Source organism: Nilaparvata lugens, chromosome 3 (genome assembly GCF_014356525.2).
Source record: "Nilaparvata lugens isolate BPH chromosome 3, ASM1435652v1, whole genome shotgun sequence".
Classification (NCBI taxonomy): Eukaryota; Metazoa; Arthropoda; class Insecta; order Hemiptera; family Delphacidae; genus Nilaparvata; species Nilaparvata lugens.
Window position 1 is genome coordinate 58,665,765 of NC_052506.1, and position 24,243 is coordinate 58,690,007.

General features: G+C 34.0%; 1 protein-coding gene across 8 annotated transcripts in view; it reads left to right on the plus strand.

Annotated features, from left to right (window-relative positions):
* LOC111054773 (oocyte zinc finger protein XlCOF6.1-like) overlaps positions 1–23,045 on the plus strand; it is a 30,767-nt gene extending 7,722 nt beyond the window's left edge. For 2 of the 8 annotated variants that reach the window (XM_039424161.1, XM_039424162.1), the window contains exons 2-5: positions 10,773–10,994; positions 15,301–15,383; positions 20,129–20,309; positions 21,855–23,045. In XM_039424161.1, the coding sequence (XP_039280095.1) occupies positions 10,847–10,994; positions 15,301–15,383; positions 20,129–20,309; positions 21,855–22,873 (1,431 nt within the window). In that variant the 5' untranslated portion in view covers positions 10,773–10,846 and the 3' untranslated portion in view covers positions 22,874–23,045. Of the gene's footprint in view, positions 1–5,579; positions 6,015–10,772; positions 10,995–15,300; positions 15,384–20,128; positions 20,310–21,854 lie in introns of those variants that run through there. The other 6 variants (XM_039424166.1, XM_039424163.1, XM_039424164.1 and 3 more) reach the window with 6 other exon arrangements.
* The last annotated feature ends 1,198 nt before the right edge of the window (positions 23,046–24,243 follow it).

A 24,243-nucleotide genomic window follows, 5' to 3' on the forward strand; every position in this document is an offset into this window, starting at 1 on the left:
TCTAAAACTTACCCAATAAGTTATAAAAAGAATAGGCCTACAATTGAGCATAGAAACAGTTTAAGGAAAAACATGTGTCACTGTGGGAAGAAAATTGATGAAAGCAGAGAAAAAAAAGAAAAAGTTTTAACAACAAATATTCAAGTATAAAAGTTAAGTGATTTTAACTGTAGGTTTGATCAACTCTATAAAATTAATAAGAATCACGGACATCATATTAATTGAATCAATTCAGAAACTGAATTCAAATTCAATTATGAATAGCCTCAATAATGCGCCTTCTAACCTCACTAACAGGGCCATGCACATCAACACCTTCACAAACGCTATTGAATAGCCTCAGAACCCTATTAAGTGGAGAGCAGAAGTTATGAAGGGTCCTTGATCTTGGTACATGAAAGGTCCTAACTCTTCTGACATTGAACGTGGGTACCTGGAAACCAATCCTAGAGAGAAGAGCGGGTGAATTAATGTAATTTTTCAAAAGTGACACCACAAACATCAATGAAAACCTGTCACGTCTAGCCCTACGACCTAATTTTTTTGCTCAGCTTGCCAAAATACCCCTCATTCCAATATTAAAATTTTCGACCGACTGTACAGTGAGTCAGTCATTCTATCAGGGCTCGAATAATTTTGTAATTTTAATTAAATACAAATGGAAGAATATAATTTCTTTATGTAAATAACAACACTTTCATTCAAAGACATATTAACTGCATGCGTTTTAATATTGCATTGATGAAACTGTAGACGTTTATTTAGCACTTTGTCTCAAAAATTGTTCCAGCTGAAAAATTAATAATCCATGCCACGTGTAGGCCTAAACATTGCATCAGGAAAACGAACTTTCAAAACTATGTTTTTCAGGTAGAAAGTAATATAGAAACAGATGTTCCTTTTTTAATTTCGACCATATGATTTGGTGATTTTTTAATGAAATCGAATGTACCATTAATTAAATTTAAACATTAATTCTGAAAAATCCAGAAGGAAAATTAAAATTTGGGCTTCCAGGTGCACGAGATTGATATTTTTAGAATATATGTGCAAAATTTGGGGATCTAAATCATTCCCATTTTTCCGGTATGCAATCCACAAGTTGACATGTTTTGATGCGAACAAACGAAGAAACACAACCCTACTCTCTCTTATTATATAGAAGATTACTAGCGGGGCAACCGTGCTTCGCTACGGAAATTGAAAGATAAGATTATTTTTGTGAAGCATTTGTAATCTAAATTCTACCAAAATTGTTATAATCGTTTTTGAGATTAGGCCACAACTCGGTATGAAAACTATTGTGTCAAATCATTCGATTAATCATTGATGTGTTGGAAGTGCTCTGTAGAATAGTAGTCCAATTGCAGCGAATTTTGTAGAATATTGGGCGGGGTTCAAGAGTCAACCTCGACTTTATTCATTGGCAATTAATATTTCCCGTTGACAGTTATCAAATTAGCAGTGATCATGTTATTTTTGATTTTGCTTGATGCAATTGAAGATTAAATTCCAAATTAAGTTGATTCGGAATTTGATGACTCTGGTATCCATGGATCTCTTGCTTATTCTGGAATTTTTGGCATAGCCTGTAGCTTACTTTTCGTTTCTTTTTACTTATCCAAAAGTGTAAAAGCTGCCGCAATCCACTGATTCTTTCTTCCATGGAAGTCATAAGAGTCCATAAGAGTACATAAGAGTCCATTCATAATAGCTAGTATAACATTTATTGTGGCTGATTTCTCATGTCCTAAACTTTACTATCATAAATATTGAAGTGGGATCATTTGAATGTGAATTTTCATAAATCTGAATAGAGTTCATTCTCTTTGATTATTGACTACAATTATATGATTTCTTTCTGATCTTAGCTCGAAACCAAAAGCTTAGGGATGATTTGGATGTAAACTAACTTAATTTTATTTCTATCCAAATTGACAACTTCACTATTTACTTGTGATCTATCAATATCAATAGGTTTGTCTTGTGTCATGTAATGACATCATGAAGGGAAATGGGAGCAGCTGATGGAATAAAATTATGTTTTTTCGATTTAGTTTTCAGCTGATTCTGAAACATGAAAATATCAGGCCCAGTAGCACAAAATCATGCTCAATTTCAATCAGGATTAAATTTCATGAGAATTGATCAGAGCAGGGATTTTTTTATAGATGGCTTCTCTCATTGGTTCTTGTGGTATTCAGTCCAGAATAGGAATTAACAGTGCAACTGGCTCTCTCAAGGCCATGGCTGCGTACAAACATAGACAGAGGAACCAATACAACAGAAGCTGAAGAAATTAGTCGCATTTCTATCACCTCACAATGAACATTACATTCATCTACCATATGTTTGGAGAGATCGATTATAAATTTCTTTTGCTATCATCCTGTCACTTCCTGAACCTATTTCAAATTTCAAATTTTCAAATTTATTTTTTATTCAAATTTATTCAAGTAAGTTACAATACATTCTGGTTCATACACGAATCTACAATAAATTACAGTACAACAGCCAATTATGCAACAAATTTCACATATTATGAAAACTTATTAATTACAATTAAGATTGAATGCAACATTAGAATATTGATAATATAGTATTGTAATATAACTACATAAATCAGCGGTGTTTCAACAATGAATAAATGATCATTTCAATGAATAAATGATCATTTCAATGAATAAATATACACCCCACTATATATTATATGTGTTTGGGTATAAGTAATTAGTTGCTTATTGCGTGTAATAATTACTATTTACAAACTTCATTCACTGATATGGGATTAAAGTTTTTTATAATAAAATTAGTAAAAATGTATAATACAAACAAACAAAATTATGGAATTAGTAAATAAATATTAATGTTCTATTAAGGATAATAATAAGAAAGGTTATTTTTAGAAAAATGAAAAACAGTAAAGAGTGGAATGAAGAATAAATAGTTTCAATATTTACAGTCTAACTAAATTTTCACAATTTTCCACTCCAATATCAACCAACCAGGAAAATAAACTTTTCTTGAACCTGTGTCTATTGAATTCTTCCCTAATGTAACTTGGTATTGAATTATAAATTTTTGGTCCCAAATATGTGTAGTTTCTTTGCCCAAATGTAGTGTTCATCTTTGGTACTATTGAATACGTGTTTCTCTGCCTTGTTTGATGGTTATGATCTGCCAGTCTTATGTGTTCGTTGTTTCTCCTCATTCGCGTGATGATAGCCTGGATGTAGAGTTGTCTTACACTCAGTACTTTACTGTCCTTGAAAAGGATGTTCGTGGGGAATTGATTCTCCTTGAAGCCTATTATTTTTAGTATTTGTTTTTGAAGTTTATAGAGAGGTTCAACATGTGTAAAATTCGTAGCTCCCCAGATAATTATGACGTATCTTAAAATTGATTGCACTAAAGATATTATACCAGATGTTCCAAGAATAGTGCAATGTTTTAAAATAAGGTCGCCAAATTTGGTAACTCAACTACAGCTATTATAATATTTTTCATTTGCTCACACTCTCTTACGTTTTCAACAGACTATGGAAAACTTTTTTCTGATCAGCTGCTACTTGAGGGACCAATAATCCTTCCTCAAGGAACTTCAGCGAGTTTTCCCAGAGTTGAGACCTGTTCCAAAATAATGTTTTTTTCGCAAACCCACTATATTCCTGATTTAATCAAAATCGTTAGAGCCGTTTTCGAGATCCGTCCGACATACATACATATCCACAAATACACATATTCAAACAGAAAGTGCTTACTAAGTATAATTGACTTCAATGATTTCATTCAATGAGAGCTTATTTCACATAATAATAACAGCTGGGATCAAAAGAAAAATGTCTAACATGTTTGAAATTGAAACAGTAGCGATCATCAACATTATTATCTTCATCTGATCTGAAGTAACCAAATTATAGTAAGATTCACATCAATGTGTCAGTATTGTTTGAATGGGGAGCATTGATGCTATTAATGAGAAATACTGACAGTCAACGAACTGTTATGCATATTCTCCAATATTTATAACGAAAGCAACCTTCTATTTTCTTTGGTAAAACAATCAATATTTGAGAATAATATTGATGCATGGGAAAAGCACCTTACTTCTATGGAAGATGTTAATTTCTACATTAGGAAAAGGAACAACAGCTATTTGCCCGTTTTAATGAATAACCCCTTTCTTTCGCCCAAGTGAAATTTTGGCCGAATTTCCTCATTCTTTGCAAACGGATTCCACAACGGACACTTCTGAAGTTTTAAAAATACCCTCCATATATCATACTGAATTATCAAAATTTCATCGAAATTGTTTAAGCAGTTATCGCGATCGGATATACAAACAAAATTAAATTAGTCTTGATAGAATAGGATAAATTTATAGAAGCAACTCCCGTCATAAAAGTTTGTTTTATGAAAAATAAAAACTATCTATACTCCCAGGAATAGCTCCGATTGAAGCAGCAGTGCCCAATCAATTTGTTCCCGATAAAATAATGCATTTTGATTAGTCCTTCAACTTGGTGCCAACCTAATGAAGTCATCTCAACTTAATGCCAACCTGTCAAAATTATGAATTTAGTTGCCAATTAACAACTGTTTCGAAGAGGTAGGCCTACTCTCTCTAAATTATAGATCTATAATAACATAATGATATGGACATTTCTATTATAATAAAGAGATTGGGAGAAGAAGAATATACATGCTAAAGACGAACTTTAAACCCTTAAAAACCACCCTTAGAGTTGAAATATTGCACAAAAGATTTCTTAGTGAGCACCTAGGACGTTTAAGGAAGCTATATTCCAAGTTTTGCTGCAATCCATCCAGTAGTTTTCCAGAAATCGTGATCAGTGAGTCAGTGAGATAAGAATTTTATAAGTATAGAAGATTGCAGTAAGCTTTACTATTGTTTGTATTTCTAGTAATTACATTCAACATTCCATTTTAATAGTCACAGCTGTTCGCGGTGTTTTCTTATATAAAAAGTATAAAAAATATAATAATTAATATTATATATTATATATTATATTATAAAAAATATAATAATTCTATTTACATTTTTGAGCAGACTTTGAATGAATTTCAGTTCAAGGAAGAAGTTGAGGCATTGCTGGATGCTGCAATGGATATTGACGGAAGCGACTATGAATTATCCTTGAAGGCTGAATTTAGACTGATGATCAGTCAAACGTATATCAATGAAACAATATTAGCCTATGTCAAATAATTCAAATAGAGTGTTCATCCTAAATCATGGTGCATAATTACCAAGTTGCACAGTAGAGAAAAAACAGCGTTAAAGATATTTTATGGTATAGGGATTTCAGGTTCCAAATTTCAATATTTTATTTTGTTTGCCCAAGCCTATTATTGTGTGGGATGGGTGGGAGTGTATGAACGGCACAGTATGAGAGACTACCAGCATCACATAGCTTTTCACGAAAAATAACTATGTGGACTATTAGCTTGAGTAAGTAGTGAAATTTGGTGCATAAAAAATGTCCAATTCCATGGTATATCTTCTTAAGCTATATTTTCGCTATGGTTGCACCAAGCTATATGTGAAATAGATTCATCAGATCTGAAGGAGTGGTCATAGTCAAGTGGATTAGATGCTGGCTTCTTAATCCATAGACTTGGGCTTGAATCCCAGCCTGAACAAGGTATTTTTCTCAGCAATTCTCATGTTTTAGATGGACATGAGCCATATGATCCCGGCTGCCTGAAACAAGTCGTTAGGTCATGTCAGAGGCTTGAAATTGATCAATTATTTCATGATCAATAGACTAATGTCACTACTAAAATTGATTCCCATTTAGTAATCCATTTTGTGAGTGTTCAATAATTGAAGCCACTTTGAAATGTTTTTGTTAACTGGAACCATTTTAATTCATTGCAGATGTCCACATGTGACCAGGGGACAGATAGCCAATCATCAGTCTCAGAGCACAATTCAGTGAGTGGAAAATCAGATTCCAGGTTGACGAAGGCCATTGGAAAAGAAGTATGTGGTAAGTATAGTGATAAAATTGGTTACGTCTGATAAGCGATTTTGGGGGTCAACAGTCCACTGACCGATCCATAGTTCAGAATAACAATAAGGATAGGCATACGCTATGAATGAGAGGACTTGAGTGACATTTTAATCATCAGGGACAGTGGCGTAGCAAGACCACAAGCGATAAATTGGTAGTGTCATGTGTATACTCACAATTCGATATTATATTGATGATGATGATTGAGTTAGTACATACCACCTCCCATAAAAAGGAATCAGTTGTTAAGCAAAGATCTAACAGATCTAACAAGTTCTATCAATCATCTGCATTTCTTCAAGTGAATGATTAACACTACTGAAAATAGATAAGTATAAAGTATCTCACAAATATCAAGAAGATTTAAGTTTATTTATGTATTTATTTATTACAGAACAACTATTACAGACTACAGGCATTAAGCCCAAAACAGTCTTCACTACCATTTACAATCGAATAAAGTAAGTTACTAAAAGAAATAGAAATGAGAGATACAGTTCATGCAATTCACAAATACATAAGAAAGATGATAAGTATGAGTAAAGCATAAGTAATTGTAAGTAGTCTAAGCATAAATAATAAATACAGAATAAAACTAATCTAACTTATCCAAACTTATCTAAAACTTACCCAATAAGTTATAAAAAGAATAGGCCTACAATTGAGCATAGAAACAGTTTAAGGAAAAACATGTGTCACTGTGGGAAGAAAATTGATGAAAGCAGAGAAAAAAAAGAAAAAGTTTTAACAACAAATATTCAAGTATAAAAGTTAAGTGATTTTAACTGTAGGTTTGATCAACTCTATAAAATTAATAAGAATCACGGACATCATATTAATTGAATCAATTCAGAAACTGAATTCAAATTCAATTATGAATAGCCTCAATAATGCGCCTTCTAACCTCACTAACAGGGCCATGCACATCAACACCTTCACAAACGCTATTGAATAGCCTCAGAACCCTATTAAGTGGAGAGCAGAAGTTATGAAGGGTCCTTGATCTTGGTACATGAAAGGTCCTAACTCTTCTGACATTGAACGTGGGTACCTGGAAACCAATCCTAGAGAGAAGAGCGGGTGAATTAATGTAATTTTTCAAAAGTGACACCACAAACATCAATGAAAACCTGTCACGTCTAGCCCTCAAAGAGTCCATATTGAAAAGGGATCTCAAACGTCCAGAAGGAAAACCCAAGGGACAGGCTCTTCTAAATTGCATATAAAATAGGAAGCGAAGAAGCTTATTCTGTACTTGTTCGACTCTTAATGTATCCTGATGAGTAGAGGGACTCCAGACAATAGATCCATACTCTAGGACACTTCTGACTAGCGACTGAAACAGAGTTACAACAGTCTCAACATTATTGAAGCCGGTAGAGTTTCTCAGAACAAAGCCCAATAGCTTGTTCGCTCTGCCAATGATGTGATCAACATGTGCTGAAAAGGACAATATACAACTGAATACAATACCAAGATCCTTTCACATTGCTACCCTCTCCAAGCACACACCATTGATTGAGTAGGGATAACGAGCTGGATTAACCATTCTGGAGAAAGTCATACATTTAAATTTTTTTACATTGATATCAAGCTTATTCACATGGCACCACAATGCAACTCTATCAACATCAGCCTGCAAGGAATAGCAATCATCCAATCCTCTCACCTCTTTGTAGATCTTCATATCGTCAGCGAATATCAAGCACTTGGAGTTGGGTATCTGAAGTGTTAACTCATTTATTAATAGCAAGAACAAGAGGGGTCCCAGATTGCTACCCTGGGGGACACCAGACGTACTGAAATAAGCATGAGAGACCCTTCCTTGAACAGTTACAAAATTTTTTCTTTGAAACAGGTAACTTCTGAATAAATCAACCAAAGCACTACTAAAGCCCAGCTGTGACAGCCTCTTCAACAATATACAATGATTAACACGGTCAAAGGCTTTACTAAAATCAGTATAGATCACATCCATTTCTCCACCGGCATCAAGTACATTGGAGGCAGACACTGTAAACTCCAATAAATTTGTCACAACAGATGCCAATCTACAATCGTTATAGTTAGTATATAAAGGCGAAATGGTTCCCATATTTTATTCACAACATATTCCATCAACTGATTCAATCATCATCAATATTAAATGGATTTTGATAAGCACATTGAACACCTGTTATCAAAGTGCAATCAGATGATGGGCTTTGTTTTTAGAACATGCTCAAGCTTCGAGAGGTGGGAGCCCATTTTATACTTGTTCAAGTCTTTGATTCGAAGCCAGCTTGAGTATGCAGCGCCGGTCTGGAGTCCTTATCAGATCACCTATGTAATAAAACTTGAGAGAATGCAAAATAAATGTCTAAGATTCCTCTTCTTCAAAAAATTCGGGCATACCTGTGAGAGGGGTTTTCCTACACGTCGATTAAGATCATTGTTTGAAGTTGATGCTCTTAAGCTCAGGAGAGAGGTATCATCTTTGATTCTTTTCCGTAAGATACTAACGAATGAGGTTGATTCTTCTTATCTCCTGGGAAGAATTGGATTCGCCGTGCCCACTCTCAGGCGAAGATGGCATTCCCTATTCGCGGTACAGAGGTGTAGGACAGTTAATGCATATTTTTCCCCCCTCAACCACATGCCAAGATTGTTGAATGGACTTGGCTGTGGGGTGGACGTGTTTTCTGATGGCCCATTAAGTTTCAAGCGCACAATAACGATGAGAGAATCAGAATAACTGAATTTTTAATCAGCAGCCATAATTTTCGCTAATATTTCTATCATTGTTGAATATAATTATATCACTCTTTAAATATTAATTTTTCTTTATTTGCACATTCAAACTCATTTTATTCTTACTTTCCCCTTATTTTCAAAGTTTTTTGCTGGCAGTTATCATTATCACCCTCATCCTATCATTCATATGAGACTGCATGCTCTCTCATCATCTTTATTGAAAGCACCTCTCCTTCATCACTTCATATATTCATTTTCACCATCACTTTCACCATCAACTCTATTAAGGAATGTTTAAGAAGTAGTTTTCTAAGTATTATTTTCTTTCTTTTCAAACTTTAGTTTTTTTTTGTTTTGATTGAATTGTATACTGTACTTATTGTTGTGTTAAGGAAACATATTTGGGTCATTACCTGTTGTTTCCGATGTGATATTGTGAATAAATAAATAAATAAATAAATAAATAATTAAATAAATAATTTAATAAATATCGTATTGCGAGTATAAGGCTTGTGGCTTTCCTCCGTCACTGTCCCAGATGATTAATGACTCCCAAGTCCTCCCATTCATAGGGTGTGCCTATCCTTATTGTTATTCTGAACAACGGATCGCTCAGTGGACCACTTTTGCCTGATCGCTCATCGGACGACACCGATAAAATTGTTGTGTTGTATGCAATTCATAATTCAACTTGTATTTTGCATTTTTTAAATTTTGCATTAGCTGTGTGTTTTTAAGTAGTCTTCAACTGCATCAATCTCAGGGCCTGTCTCATCAACATTTAGAAGTCTCCTGAAATGGGAGCAGCTGACTGTAGGGTGTGCAAACACTATTGTAACATTCACCCTATGAAATCAGTGGAAATTACAGGAACTATTGTCGCCACTTATCCATTCCCAATGTTTTCCATAGTAGATATCTGTCATGCAAGTTATCTAACCAGGATAGTTATCAGAACTAATATTAATATATTTTTCATTGCTAATAATGATCAATCATGAATTCAATAGATTTGATATGCCATGGAATATATTTTTTCATTATTAAATATATTTTCAAAATTGACAATGTGCATAGATTCTCACCTCAACAATATAGATGGAATTTTTAGATCTTGGATTTTACTTTGTATTCTCTCCTCCTCATTGTACTCTCTCCCATCCTTCTCATCTTCCACCTCATATTCTTCCAATTCTTCCTTTTCCACTGCTTCCTCTTCTTCCTTGGGTTTGTATATATCGTTTCAAAGTTGAAAGAACGATCTAAATTTCATAGACTTGAAATTTCTCTATATCTCTTGCATGATAAAAAAGCTATAATAGAATGAAATTAGAATCAGTTCGTATCAGTTCGGCTGTCGAACTAGACGGTTGAATTTTCGAGCGGTCGCTTATCGCTAATGATAACTAGCTAAATGTGTTCTGTTTCGGACTGCCGTGAATTGTTTTGAACTGTTTTAAACGGAATTTATTGAGATTTGATAGGAATTTATTCAAGTTTGAAGTGTTCAAAGTCGACCTATTTTATCTATTTACACCTACTGCAAACGTTATTTATCACTTTGCATAATGAGTACGTGTGGAAAGTGCCAGCAACCTGTGAATCGCTCTTCAACTGCTTCTAACTTATTATGTAAAGACTGTAATTGTTTATTTCATCCTGCATGTGTTAATATGCAGGAGGCTGATGTTTCGTTTTTGAAAAACAAGTAATGGAACTGCCCTGATTGTATTAGTGTCCAACGATCTCTCAGGGTGAATGACTCTACTCCTGTTAAAATAAATAAACAGTGCTTAGGGGAAAGCGAAGTTTCGGCTCCTAGCAATCAAATAAAATCCATGGAGCAGTTTGAGGAACAGTTAGAGGGCTTAAAGAGTGAATTATTGAATTCTATTGAGGAACTGAAATCTATTGTCAATACCGGGCAGGAAAAACGTGATAAATTGGAGGATATAATTGCTAAACAGAGTGGAATTGTTGAACGACAACAGACGCTGATAGAATCTCTCAGAAGCGACGTTAATGGTGTCCAGGAACGCTTGCGAGTCACTGAGGAGTGACTGGACGACCTAGAGATGTATACGCGGCGCAACACACTGGAGATACACGGCCTCCCCGAACCGGCTAATGAGAATGTGTTGGATACGTTTGCGAGAGTGAGCAGGGCGGTAGGTATGCCTCCGGTTATAGTGGACGCAATCCACCGTCTCAGGCCGTTCAAGGGTAAGCCTGGACCAGCATCATCCCCACCTGGTATAATTGTCAAGTTTGTCAGGAGACTGGATGCCGATTTAATGATGGATCTCAGGAAAAAATTCGGCAAACTGTGTAGAACTCAAATTGAGGGTTTTGATGGACAGGAACCTGTATTCATCAACCGTAGTCTGTCGCCTAGGCAAAGAGAACTTCTTGGTGTTGCACGACGGTTGAAAAGGGAGGCTAAAATTAAGGATGCCTGGGTCGACCATGTTGGCAGGGTTAAAATACGGAAAATTGATGGATAAATCTCCTTAATTAAAAGTGTAAATGAGCTTAAATTTGATTAAGATGCGACCAACTTCATGATTGTAGGCTGCTTAAATGTTGTTTGCATTTTGTTAAGTGGGAATAATATATGATTGAATTGATAAATATATAATTTAGAATAATGGACAATTATAATATGCAGTTACTACAATTTGAGATGGACAGTGACATAATAATTAATTCATGTTTTGTTATCCTGTTTGCCTTAATAATGATTTTTTGCTTCATTAATCTTAAAATTATCCTTTATTGAGATATTAAGAATATTATTAGTTCATTCTTAAGTTGAATTGTTGAGCGGTTTTCTAATGATGTGTCGCCTAAAATGATTATATCAATATTTTGTCGCATCTAGCTATTATTGATCAGTTTCATTGAATAGAATAGAAATTATTTTAATGAACTATTATTATCGAACAACAATGAGGCTTTAATTGCAATAAACATCGCTAAATTTTTTATTATCAGGAGCTATTATTGATCAGGTATATTGGAATAAGCAGTAGACTGGGTATTATGATAAATGACTTAAAGTAGGATAGCCTAAATGGTGATAATATGTTGTAATAACTTTTAAGTGATGTTCAATCGTTCAAATTAATTTTACAATGTTTTATGACAGCATAATAATAATAATAATAATTACATGGCTATGACTTTATGGCTTAATTAGTGAAATTTATTATTGTGAACAATAACGGAAATGATTGTCATAGAGCTGCCAATCAATCTTATTGCTGCATTCCTATTGCTCAGTCTTATCGCTGCATTCCTATTGCTCAATCTTATCGCTGCATTATTGATCAATCTTATCGTTGCAATCGTATTGCTCTATTATCATTACTGTATTTATTTTGTCTGTAGGTTAATGTAATATCAATAAACCTTTTAGTAGTTTGATGATGATTTTCATCACTATTCAATTATTTTTTTCTCAATACATCTGATAGTCAGCTCACATATTATACAGTATAAGTCTTTTTCAATGGATATTTGAATATTGATATTGAGTAATACTAGTAGATTAGTTTTGGTCGAGTCACTTCGGATTCAATGAATTTCATCATTCATATAATATAATATATCTATAGTTCCGAGATATCTAGGTTTACTTCTCATTTAAGATAAACGAATAAATGAATAATTTATTATCATTATAATTTGAATTATTGTCGTGCATGGCAGTCCGAGAATGGACTGAATACAGTAACAATTTTTTTTTATTTTCTTTTATCTACGGTATATTTAAGAAAACAATTTCAAGATAATAACTTCATAAAAAACAAAATTTAAATATTTATGGAAAATTTCACTTCCCTTAATGAATGTAGATATATTACATCACTTGATGATTTTAATGTCATCTCAGATGTGTCAGGGGTGAGGTCACAACGGGGTCAGCTTCCTTCAGAAGAAGTGATTGAAAGCTATATAGGCTAGGATCTTTCAAGGTCGACAGCAACACTCAATCCTTGTTTTGGAGACCTGTTTGTCCAGAGGAAGTGACCAGTGTTATTGCTGGACTGCATGGTTCCAAGGCTCCAGGAATGGATGGGTTTCCATCAGCGCTCCTAAAGAGTATCTCCTCCAGGATACATATTGTGTTAGCTTACCTTTTCAACAAAAGCTTATTGGATGGTAAGTTTCCATCTAAATTGAAAATTGCAAAGATTATACCAATCCCAAAAAAGCGCAATAGCACAACTGTTGAAGAGTTTCGATATATTTCCTTGTTATCTATATTTTCAAAAATTTTAGAAAAAATAGTTAAATCACGTCTTATTTCGTTTCTGAATGTGTCTGATTTTTTCGCGTCAAATCAATTCGGATTTAGAGATGGTCTGAGCACAGAGCTAGCACTGAGAAAGTTCATCTCTGAAATTCACACCAATCTGAATCAGGGGGAAGTGTCCGGGGTCTCGGGTCTTTTCCTTGATATCAGAAAAGCATTTGATACAGTTGATCATGATATCCTGATTAAAAAGTTGGAGTTAGCTGGAGTCCGTGGGTTGGCTTTGGATTGGTTCCGATCATACCTCCATGAAAGGAATCAATTTGTATGTATTGATGGTGCTGTGAGTACAAATCATTTGATTCAAGGAGGTGTACCCCAGGGATCAGTTTTGGGCCCGGTGCTGTTCCTTATATTCATTAATGACCTTTTTGGTGGACCCTTTAAAGGGAAAATAACAGCATTTGCCGATGACACCGCTTTCACATATGGTGAGTCCAATTTGCAGAATCTTCAGTCTAGTATGCAAGCAGATCTCAATTTACTATCTCTATGGTTCACCTTCAATAAACTAAGATTACATTCTGAAAAGACAACATTTGTCAACTTTGGCCTCACCCAATCTTATACTTTTCATAGCCCACTCAAGTACCATTCCATTGACTGTGTAAGCTCCGAGAATTGCCTTTGTAGTGCAATCCAGCAGACAGGTACTGTGAAGTATTTGGGAGTTGTGGTGGAGAGGGATCTCCTATGGAGGGCCCATATCAACATACTCAGGAATGGACTGAGGCAACTGCGTCATAGATTTTATTATTTGAAAAAAGTATGTCCCAGGTCAGTTTTGAGAGAGATCTACTTCTCTTTGGCACACTCTAGGCTCTCTTACGGTGTTGCTTGCTGGGGTTGCACATATATTACCCATATGAAACCTCTAATTAGATTACAGAAATCATTAGTTCTTACTGTTGGAGCTGAAAGACATGTAGGTAGAGAAAATATTTTTGCAGTATTGAATATTCTCCCATTAAGATCAGTGTTCTGTTACAAAGTGCTCACTAAATTTTATCAAGCGAGTGGTAGCCTGGGCAATACAGTAGATGCACAGGTGCTTAGGCCTGCCACACGCTTCATGGAGAGAGTCAGGTTGCCCAGACCTAAAAGCACTTTTTTCCAGAAGTCGTTCCTGTTTCTTGAGGGTAAATTTCATAATAGTTTACCAGATGAAATTAAGCACTGTGACTCATTCTCTCTATTCAAGAGATCTGTTAAAAGATACATTATGTCATTAACTGAGGATGAAATTGAAAGAATGTATTTTGTAATAATTTGAATCCTTATTCTTTTTCATCCAGTTTGAAAAATAAGGATGGTAAATGGTAGGCTACTATATTAATTCTTAACTCTTAATTCTTGGGTTGTTCATTCAAAGAGTTTCTATGCAGTGTATAGAGCTGCATTTGGTTGAGAAAGGAGAAAGAATGTTTCATTACGGTATTTTTCCTTTTTTTCCTTTTTGTGTCATTGAGTGATGTAAAATTTCATTTTGTTTTGTTATTCGATTCATTTTTTTCATTCATTTATTTTATTTCTTATTGAATGATTATTGTCATTAAAAGATTTAATTATAATGTATTTACAGGGATAGTTCGGTTATTTCTTGATAAGTTAGTTGATTGTTCGGTTTTTTGAATCTATTACTTCTTATTTTAATTTAAATATAATCAATGTGATATCATTAGTACTGTGCTCCCATATGCGGACAAGCTCATTGAGCTTTGCATATGTGTATTATTTTTCAGTTGAAAACTTGTTTTTATTTGTATGAAGATGTTTTATGTTATGTATTTTCTTTGACTGAGAATAAACATTTTATTTATTTATTTATTCAGAATAAAATAAGTAAAAAAGTTTTTTAGGGCTTTTGAAGGTTATAACTAGGTAATAAAATATGCGTTTCAGAGGAAACTTTTATAGGACAAAAATCGTAGAGGAAATTTTAAAAATATAAAAAAAACGATTGAATATTTTAAACGGTTATTGAAATACAAGCGATATAGCAAAACCCTGAAAATTTTGGCGGCTGTCTTGTTTCCGATGTGTTTTCCTGTGATTTCGACTTATCATCATCACGATCCTTATCATGCTAGACCTAACAAAGAAATTGAGACATCTTTCACGGCTTTTACCCAAAAATGACCATGGAGTGCCTTCTTCAGACATTTGCGCCCGGACTATGGAGTGAATCTCATGTGCTTGTTTGTATTTCAGGTGGAAGAATAGCCAAAGTAGTAACAGCAAGGTTGGAGGATTCGTTTGAAGGCTGCAATCAACAGAAGTTATGTCCATACCAGGTAAGAGGAGTGTATTTGTTTAAAAGTTGGAAACCATTCTTATTTGCTTATAAACTGTATTCGGGATTATTTGTAATTTCTTGTTGTCAAGTAGAATCTTGTTAACTGTTGTGTACCGCAGTCTACATATTCTTGCCTCCAAAAACACTTTTGACTTTTGTGTCTATTGATTATGTTGTTTTCCGTTCTGTATAGAATCTGTTAGAATCTATGTAGACATGGTATCAAAAATGGATAAATTTGTTTTATTATCAATATTATTATTAAGTAGCAGGTAACCCGTGCTTTGCAAGGGTCTATTTTAAAACTTTACAAACTGAAAACTTGACGTAATAAAAAATTCGAAATTTAAAAATAGGCCTTTAACCATCCTCGGTTGATAAAGAATAAATTATTTATGCAACATTTTAAATCAATCAGTCAAGTAGTTCAGATGATGCATCAAACATAATTTCCCATACATGTATGAGCCAGCCTTTTCCATTATAATAGTAAAGATTCATGTTTATTTTTTAATATAGAGATTCATGATAGATGATGGATCTTATCAGTATCTTTGAATAAGAATAACTTTTGAACGGTTTGAGAAATCGGTGCGGTTTTCAACATTAATTTTCTCTTGAAATTCTGTATTGAAATCATGTATCATATGACCAACGTTAGTTTTCTGTCTTCTAAATTTGTCATATGACTACCTTCCAATTTAAAAAAATGTAGTTGAATTCAAAATGGCGGAACAAAATTTTTATGCGACAAAATCTGTTATTTTCATTCGAATAGGATCCCCAATCATACATATTGTGACAGGCCTAGCTCCAGGGAGGGCATGGACCACACAAAAAATGGATAAATTTATGAAAGTGCTCACTTTTATGGGTACATGAATATCTGCCCCTCTGTGTAATATCAGACCTGAGAATTTATTTGATTGGTTGAGAAATTTGTAGGTTATCCCAGATGTAGGATTGAAGTGTTCCTATATTACTAAGCTTAAATAAAGCGATCTTAAAATTATTTCCTGGTTGTTGTTCTGATAAAGAGCCAATGCAACCCGAACAAAGACATATATCACAAATCCATGTATGATTGTGCCTCTTACCGCTATCAGAATTGATAATGAATACTTTATTAAATAAATATAATTTCCGAAAAGAGGTTCGAGTACAGAATCTAATCCTATCAGTGTTGGGTTACATTGACTTAAATCCTGCAAAATGCCGCATACTGTTTAATTTAGTCTGGAAATTATAAGCTAAGCTGCCGACAGTGACCAATGTAAAAGCAAATGTAAGCAGAATTATATTTATCGATCCCGCAGTGATCCACTGATACATTAGCAACCATCCACAACCTTCCACTCAATTAATTTCCCGACTTGTTACACTGACCATATGAGGTCTACCACAATACCAATGGTAACGTGTCAAAGACGATATCAAGGTTTTAAGAAAAGAAACGAACTGGATGATATGCTCAGTTATTTCAATATATTGACAATTTTCATGATAAGCAGATAGTAAATAATAATTTTCAAGTGAAGAGTGATGATTGGTATAACGTGCTCTGGTTTAACAATACCAGACATGTACAGATTACAATTTAATAATGATTTAAGAATTGAAAGAAGATGTATGTTAAAATGATAATTACAGGGTAGTGAGTTCTGCTTTGGAATAGCTTGATCTATAGACAGATTATTATAAATTAATCTAATTTAATGATGATGATTATTATAATGTAGATTAACGTTGGATTTCCCCTGATTACAATCTGGTCATGACCATTAATTTTCACTAAAATTTATATCACTAATGAATCGTAGATGGGGCCCCAATATATTTACTAGAACACTCACGTGACTCTCTTTTCCTTTTTCCTTGGTTCGTAAATAATTATTCTTCTGCCATGTGCTGGATTTTCTGTCCTCCAAGTAAAACGTGTTGCTGGTATATTACTCTGCGATTCATGTAGATTCAATCGGGTATTCTACGTTAATTATTATTTCCACAAACAAAAGGAACTTTACAATTAACATTTAAATTCACAAATAAACAGTTAAAAATAATTTACATAAAATTTTTCAACAAAAACGTAAATTTACTCAAAACGTGTGACTAGGGCAATGTCAGTGCTAGAACAGAAAAAATCTTCTTCCTCCGAATTAAATTCACAATTCTATGAATCTCTTTGTTTCTAATTTGCATAGGACGATTGCTATGGGTTGCAGCTGAGTGACGTAGTACGCACGTTATATTTTTATGAAAAATGGTTCCTTTGTTTACATTCAATTCCCTGACTTACAAGACGAATAAATACATTAAAACATAAATATAATTCAATTATTTCAAAATACAGTTCAATTCCAACAGTGTAGGTGAATTAATAATAATACATGAAACTACAATAATAGAGATCTCGACATTCTGTGTTGCATCTCAACAATTCAAATTTTGGTATCCCTTTCTTTGTCCTCTGATTGTTTTTTCGTGCAAAGAGGAATAAATCTAGCAAGATCGCTTCTATTTAATATTTATTTGTTGATAATCCAAACAATAAATGTAATTAAATTAAATAATACCGTTTGTCAATGTAGACTTACATACAAAGAGTATTTGTAACTTTTTGCTATTATTGTACATCAGAATACTATATCTTTTTTATAATTTGTTTTTCAAAAATAAACTCATTTACTGTGGTAATAATTTTGATTAGCTTATTATTATAAATTCCTTTTTTCCTACACATTAACGAAAAATGATAATTCACAAATAAACATGCCATCACATTATATTATACAATAAGCAGGTCTGAACGATCTCGACTATTGGTGTTCTAAGCGTTCGAACGTTTTAGGTTAGGTTTGCCACAACATTCCCTTAACCTATAGATGTGATTTTAATATAATACTTTCACAAATTAATAGAATAAATAATATAATAAGTAATATGAACTCAATTGGCTTACTGGAAGAGACTGATTCAATTAGATATTGTTATCAGTTAGTGGTAAAGTTGATAACCATTATATTTCGAGATTGTTTGCTGCCTCTGCCTTGATTTTCATAATATGATTTAAAGAATTAGTTTTTTAAGTAGCCACTGGAACGAATCGTCACAATATGAAACCCATACCTACGAATCATACCTATATCATCTAATGTCCCTTTTAAAAGAAATGTTCAGCTGCTTTTATTCAACAACTGGAAGCATGACAAATTGAAAACTTCGTAATGGAAACTTGAAGAACTGAAAATAGGCATATAACTATCCTCGGTTAATCAAGAATTTATATGCAAAATTTCAAATTAATCAGTCTAGTAGTTCAGACGTGATGATGAGTCAAACATAGTTCCCTATTCCTCACGTGTATAAGCCAGTTCTTTCCTTTATTATAGTAGGCCTATAGATAACTGAAGAAGACATAATACTTGAAAACCTCACAGAATCATATTGATGTTTTTCAACACATCAATAGATTTTAGTATAGATTAGATCCTCCTCAATTTGAATCAGGCAGCCTTTTGTTCTCCCAATTGCAAAAAAAATACCTACAATATTTGTTTCACTGCGAATTTGTGTCTGATAGTATATACAACTGAAGAATATAAATTATTACTTATTTTATTGTGATCATGTTTTTCTTATGAAATTCAATGATACAGCATGAAGACTATGTCGATTTCATTTATACTGGTGGCAAAATTTTACATTAAGAATAATTATTTGATAAAATCCAAGTTCCTAATGTTCCAAGTTTGATAATGAAAACAAATTCCTTCAAAAAATAATTGATAATAATACGTTTCGAGGGAAAAAATTAAGAACAAAAAAATTGGGCAGGGTCGTGATTCGAACCGAGGAACCATCGCTCCGAAAGCAAGTGTTTTACTGTTAAGGTGCGTACAGATTTACGCGCCGCGAACATGAGCAATTAACTTTTAATCAGCTGATGCCAAGTTTTTTATATCTGTATCTTACCGTTTCTGTAAAAATACAGATATAGTCAGCTGATTAAAAGTGAATCGCTCATGTTTGCGGCGCGTATATCTGTACGCACCTATACCCTACACGGCTCCGTTTGTAAATGATTGTCTTGTAACAGCATTATAACCTCCTCATAAAAAACACTTCTGGGCTACTGCAATGTAGCTTATGACGTATGGAACTTCATTTACGTTATCATGAATGAAATTTGAACATTAATTCTGAAAAAAATCTAGAAGGAAAATTGAAATTTGGGCTTCCAGGTGCACGAGATTGATATTTTCAGAATCTATGTGCAAAATTTGGAGATCTAAATCATTCCCGTTTTTTCGGTATGCAATCCACAAGTTGACATGTTTTGATGTGAACAAACAAACACAACCCTACTCTCTCTCATTACAGAGATTGATCAATAAAAATGGAAATAGGCCTACAATCATCCCCAGTCAATTAAGAATCTTGATGCCAAATCTCAAGTTAAGCAGTTGAGTAACATCTGATTTTCTGTTTTTATAAGTTTATTTAAAAACTGGGTAACAGTATTAAAAAACACCTTGATTCCTTCAATAAAGCTCTTGGGTTGATACCACTTTCAATTCCTACACTCTGTATTCTCATTTTACAACATAGAAAAGCTATTCACCTACTGTTATACCAACCCATCTATAATACAGTCTGCTAGTCATCTAAAATTAACGCCCTCATAAACCACTGTGAGTAATAGTAGTCCTGCCATTGATTGTGAATGTGTATGTGTTGCAGATGGTGACAGTTACTGTTAAAAAGGAGGAGGAGGAGGAGGAGGAGGAGGAGGAGGAGGAGGAGGAGGAGGAGGATGATGATGATAGCAGCCAGCAACCAGCTGCAGTGGAAGACGATTGCAGCCAACAACATTATCTAATCCCTGGCTACAACATGATCTTCATCAAAGAGGATGCATATGGTGAGATGCATTCTATTACTACCTGATTCTTGATTGACCAGGGTCTACACTTCTTGATTGGGTGATAAGATTGTGGTCAGCTTTCTCACATAAAGTTTTTTTGGTAGAGTGTTAGTGGGAAGGATACTTCGAATATTCTTTCCGAAGAATGGACATTAATATGTCCAAAGCTCCGCCAATTTATGTAGATGCATAACAATATTATCTATTTCATCTATTGTTATTACAAATTGCTTTATCTACAACTGTGCGTAAAGAAAGAATTTACACACTCAATTCTCCTCGTAAAACAGCTTATTTCTGAGGAGAATCTACTTTTTCGCTCGCTAACCATCCGCGCATGCGCAGTAGATTTACTTTACGCTCCCAAATCATTCGCGCAAGCGCAGAAGAGTTTCTTTACGCTTCCTAATCAGCTGATTGTAAGCAGCTCGCCAAAGAGTCAGATCTTAACCTAAAAAGTCGGTAATTGTAACTCCGCCGATATAAGTAATTTAACAGGTTTGGGCAGTTGTAGAAAAAATTTTGTATGTAATTCGCGCGTAATGCTTCTTTATCGCTCTTGCAAAATTATCACGCTCCGCTTCGCGTCGCGTGATAACGGTTTTGCGCGAGCGATAAAGTCGCGCATTACGCTCTTAATACATAAATACAGTAGCTATTTTTTCATATTATATACAGCTCAATAATTATTTTCTTAATTTATATTTAGTAAATTCATCTATAATTTTGCTGTATTGTAAGCTATTGTATATAAGTGTATAAGCCAGTATATATTGTAATCTACATAAATAAAGTACTCAATCAATCAATAAAGTGGTTTGATGTTTGGGAGTGGAATTCCTGTGTAAATGCTACTCCTGAATGGGCTGTCTGTCACATGTCAACCAAGCACATGCGCAGAACAAATGTGTAGTGTGTTAGATGTAATGTGTTCATACTATTCCATAGAATTACATATCAATCTAAAGATGATTGCCTACAACATTTTTATAGATTTGAACTTCTTCAATCTCATTAATTATCTCTGATAACTTCAACTTCTATTATCACTGTCTCTATGTAAGTACTATATTGTTCTATTCTACTAAAGAACATTGATGAGCATATCATTGACTAGTCATCCCGTACCTATAGTTACAATCACGTTATCAAGTCAACACCTGATTAACATTGTTTGCTTGACTTGTCTGTTATTGGATGAAGCAGATAACTCTATCCTCCTATAGCTCTGCATCATTTCTAAATCATTAGTTGGCTATGAAGAAATATAATGAACTACCAAAATATTTAATCACAATTATGAAAATTCATAATGAAATCATAAAAAAATATTCTCTTGATATAAAAGATATATTTTGTATGAAATTTATCATTATTACTGAGAATCAACAATTATTAATATTGTATCAAATATGCTGAGAGGACTTGAAACACAGCTATCCACTATAGGAGGTGATAACAGAAAACTCACTTCCCAAAATAGATGTCACTATATAATATCCTGTTTTCATGATCTACAAGTTGCATTATTGATTATTGCAGATGAGCAAGAGGTTGAAGGAAGTTCAGAGAAGAGCAAACCAGAGATGTGGCCTTCAAACTGCTGCACATCTGGCCGAGACTATGCAACAGAAGTGGGTGAACTGAATGAACATTCAATCTCTCCAGTGCAAAAGTGCACTGAGTCATCTGTGTCTTGCAAAAAGAATAAGCTCTACAGCTGTGCTCACTGTAGCTATAAAACACCATGGTTTAGTAATTTGCAGAGACACATTAAAAATCACATTGGAGAAAAACATTTCAACTGCGAGTTTTGTGACTACAAATTTGCTCAGTTTGATAGTTTGAAAGCACATATCAAAACACATACCAGAGAAAAACCCTTCAGTTGCGAATTATGTGACTACAAAAGTGCTAGGTTAGGTCATTTGAATGCACATATCAGAACACATACTGGAGAAAAACCTTTCAGCTGCGAGTTTTGTAGCTACAAAAGTTCTCATTCAGGTGATTTGAAAAAACATACCAAAACACATACTGGAGAAAAATCTTTCAGCTGCGATTTATGTAATTACAAAAGTGTTCAGTTAGGTAGTTTAAAAGCACATATCAAAACACATACTGGAGAAAAACCTTTCAGCTGTCAGTTTTGTAGTTACAAAAGTTCTCATTCAGGTGATTTGAAAAGACATACCAAAACACATACTGGAGAAAAACCTTTCAGCTGCAATTTATGTAATTACATAAGTGCTTATTCAGGTGATTTGAAAAAACATACCAAAACACATACTGGAGAAAAAGCTTTCAGCTGCGATTTATGTGACTACAAAAGTGTTCAGTTAGGTAGTTTAAAAGCACATATCAGAACACATACTGGAGAAAAACCTTTCAGCTGCGAGTTGTGTGACTACAAAAGTGCTACCTCAAGTCATTTGAAAAGACACATCAGAACACATACTGGAGAAAAACCTTTCAGCTGCGAACTTTGTGGCCACAAAAGTGCTAGGTTAGGTGATCTGAAAGCACATATCAGAACACATACTGGAGAAAAACTTACATAACTTACTGCAGAGTATACAATATACAATTTCCTACAAATAGACATTGATTGTAACTTGCATAACAATAATTATCAATGTAATATTAGGCACTGTCCACATAAGATTCCTCGTGTGTTCCATTTTAATATTGTTGTGGGTTCCTACACTAATAAATACACTTGAGTGTGATTCATTCTGATTAGATTTATTAATTAAATACGATTTATTACTATAACATACGGAGGTAAACTAGAAACAACTATAGAAACTGATAACTACCTAATAAATTACACAGAATCATCACAAGCGTACGTTAATTAGTATAATTAACTGTATAGGAATAACTGTCACCAAGAATAATAACTGTTTAAACAAAGTCTATTATCACTTTATCACTAGTCTTTCTTAGGCGGGATGCACACCAGAGAAATGCGTTTTGTGAAAAAAGTTTCAGGAAACGTGAAACGAAAGTTGCTCGCAATCGACTGATAAGATTAAGCAGGGAACGTTTCTTTTGTATGCATGCGCGAGTGAAACGGATTGCATGAAACAAGTTTTATGAAAGAGGGCTTCACGAAATGCGTTTCTCCGGTGTGCATCCCGCCTTAGTTAGAAGCAGCGAACACTCCACTGTAGTTTCTCAATTGAACGGCCGATTGAGATGCGCCATTAATATGAGGCAAGCAGAACAATCTATAGTGAGGTCCACGTTATAATGACAGTGGATAAAGATAAGAGTACAGATTAGTTAAGAGTACAGATGAAGATAAGAGCGTTGCCGATTCTCTACTTTAATTACCGTATGTTTTACTACTTACTTACTGCTATGGCTATACATATCTAAGTATAATATATTTAGACGGATCAACAAAGCCCCTTCACCTCTCTCGATTCTCTGCGTCCTTCTCGGTAACAAAGTGTAAGTATTACACCTAATATACAAAAATCTCAAAGGCTCAGAAAAAAACTTTAGAATAGTACATACTTCCGGTATAAAATGATAAAGTGATAATCCAATTAATCAGTGTGACGTGTTGAGAACATCATGACAGTGAATCTTTCACAAACAAGAACAAATAACATAATACAATAAAAATAAACTCCTGCTAGGTAAAGTGGGAACATTCACAATATCTGGAGAAAAACCTTTCGGCTGCGAGTTTTGTGACTACAGAATTGCTTATTCAGGTGATTTTAAAAATATACCAGAAAACATACTGGAGAAACAAGTCTTATCTAAGCATTTATAATGATCACCTACCACAGCATCAACAAACCACAGCTCTGATTACAGAATGTTTTGTAAACTGTAGGGATATGAACTGTTGCCATTATTGTCCTGCCTGCCTGCACAGACTTGTTTTAATCATGATTCTGTCAATTCTCACTGT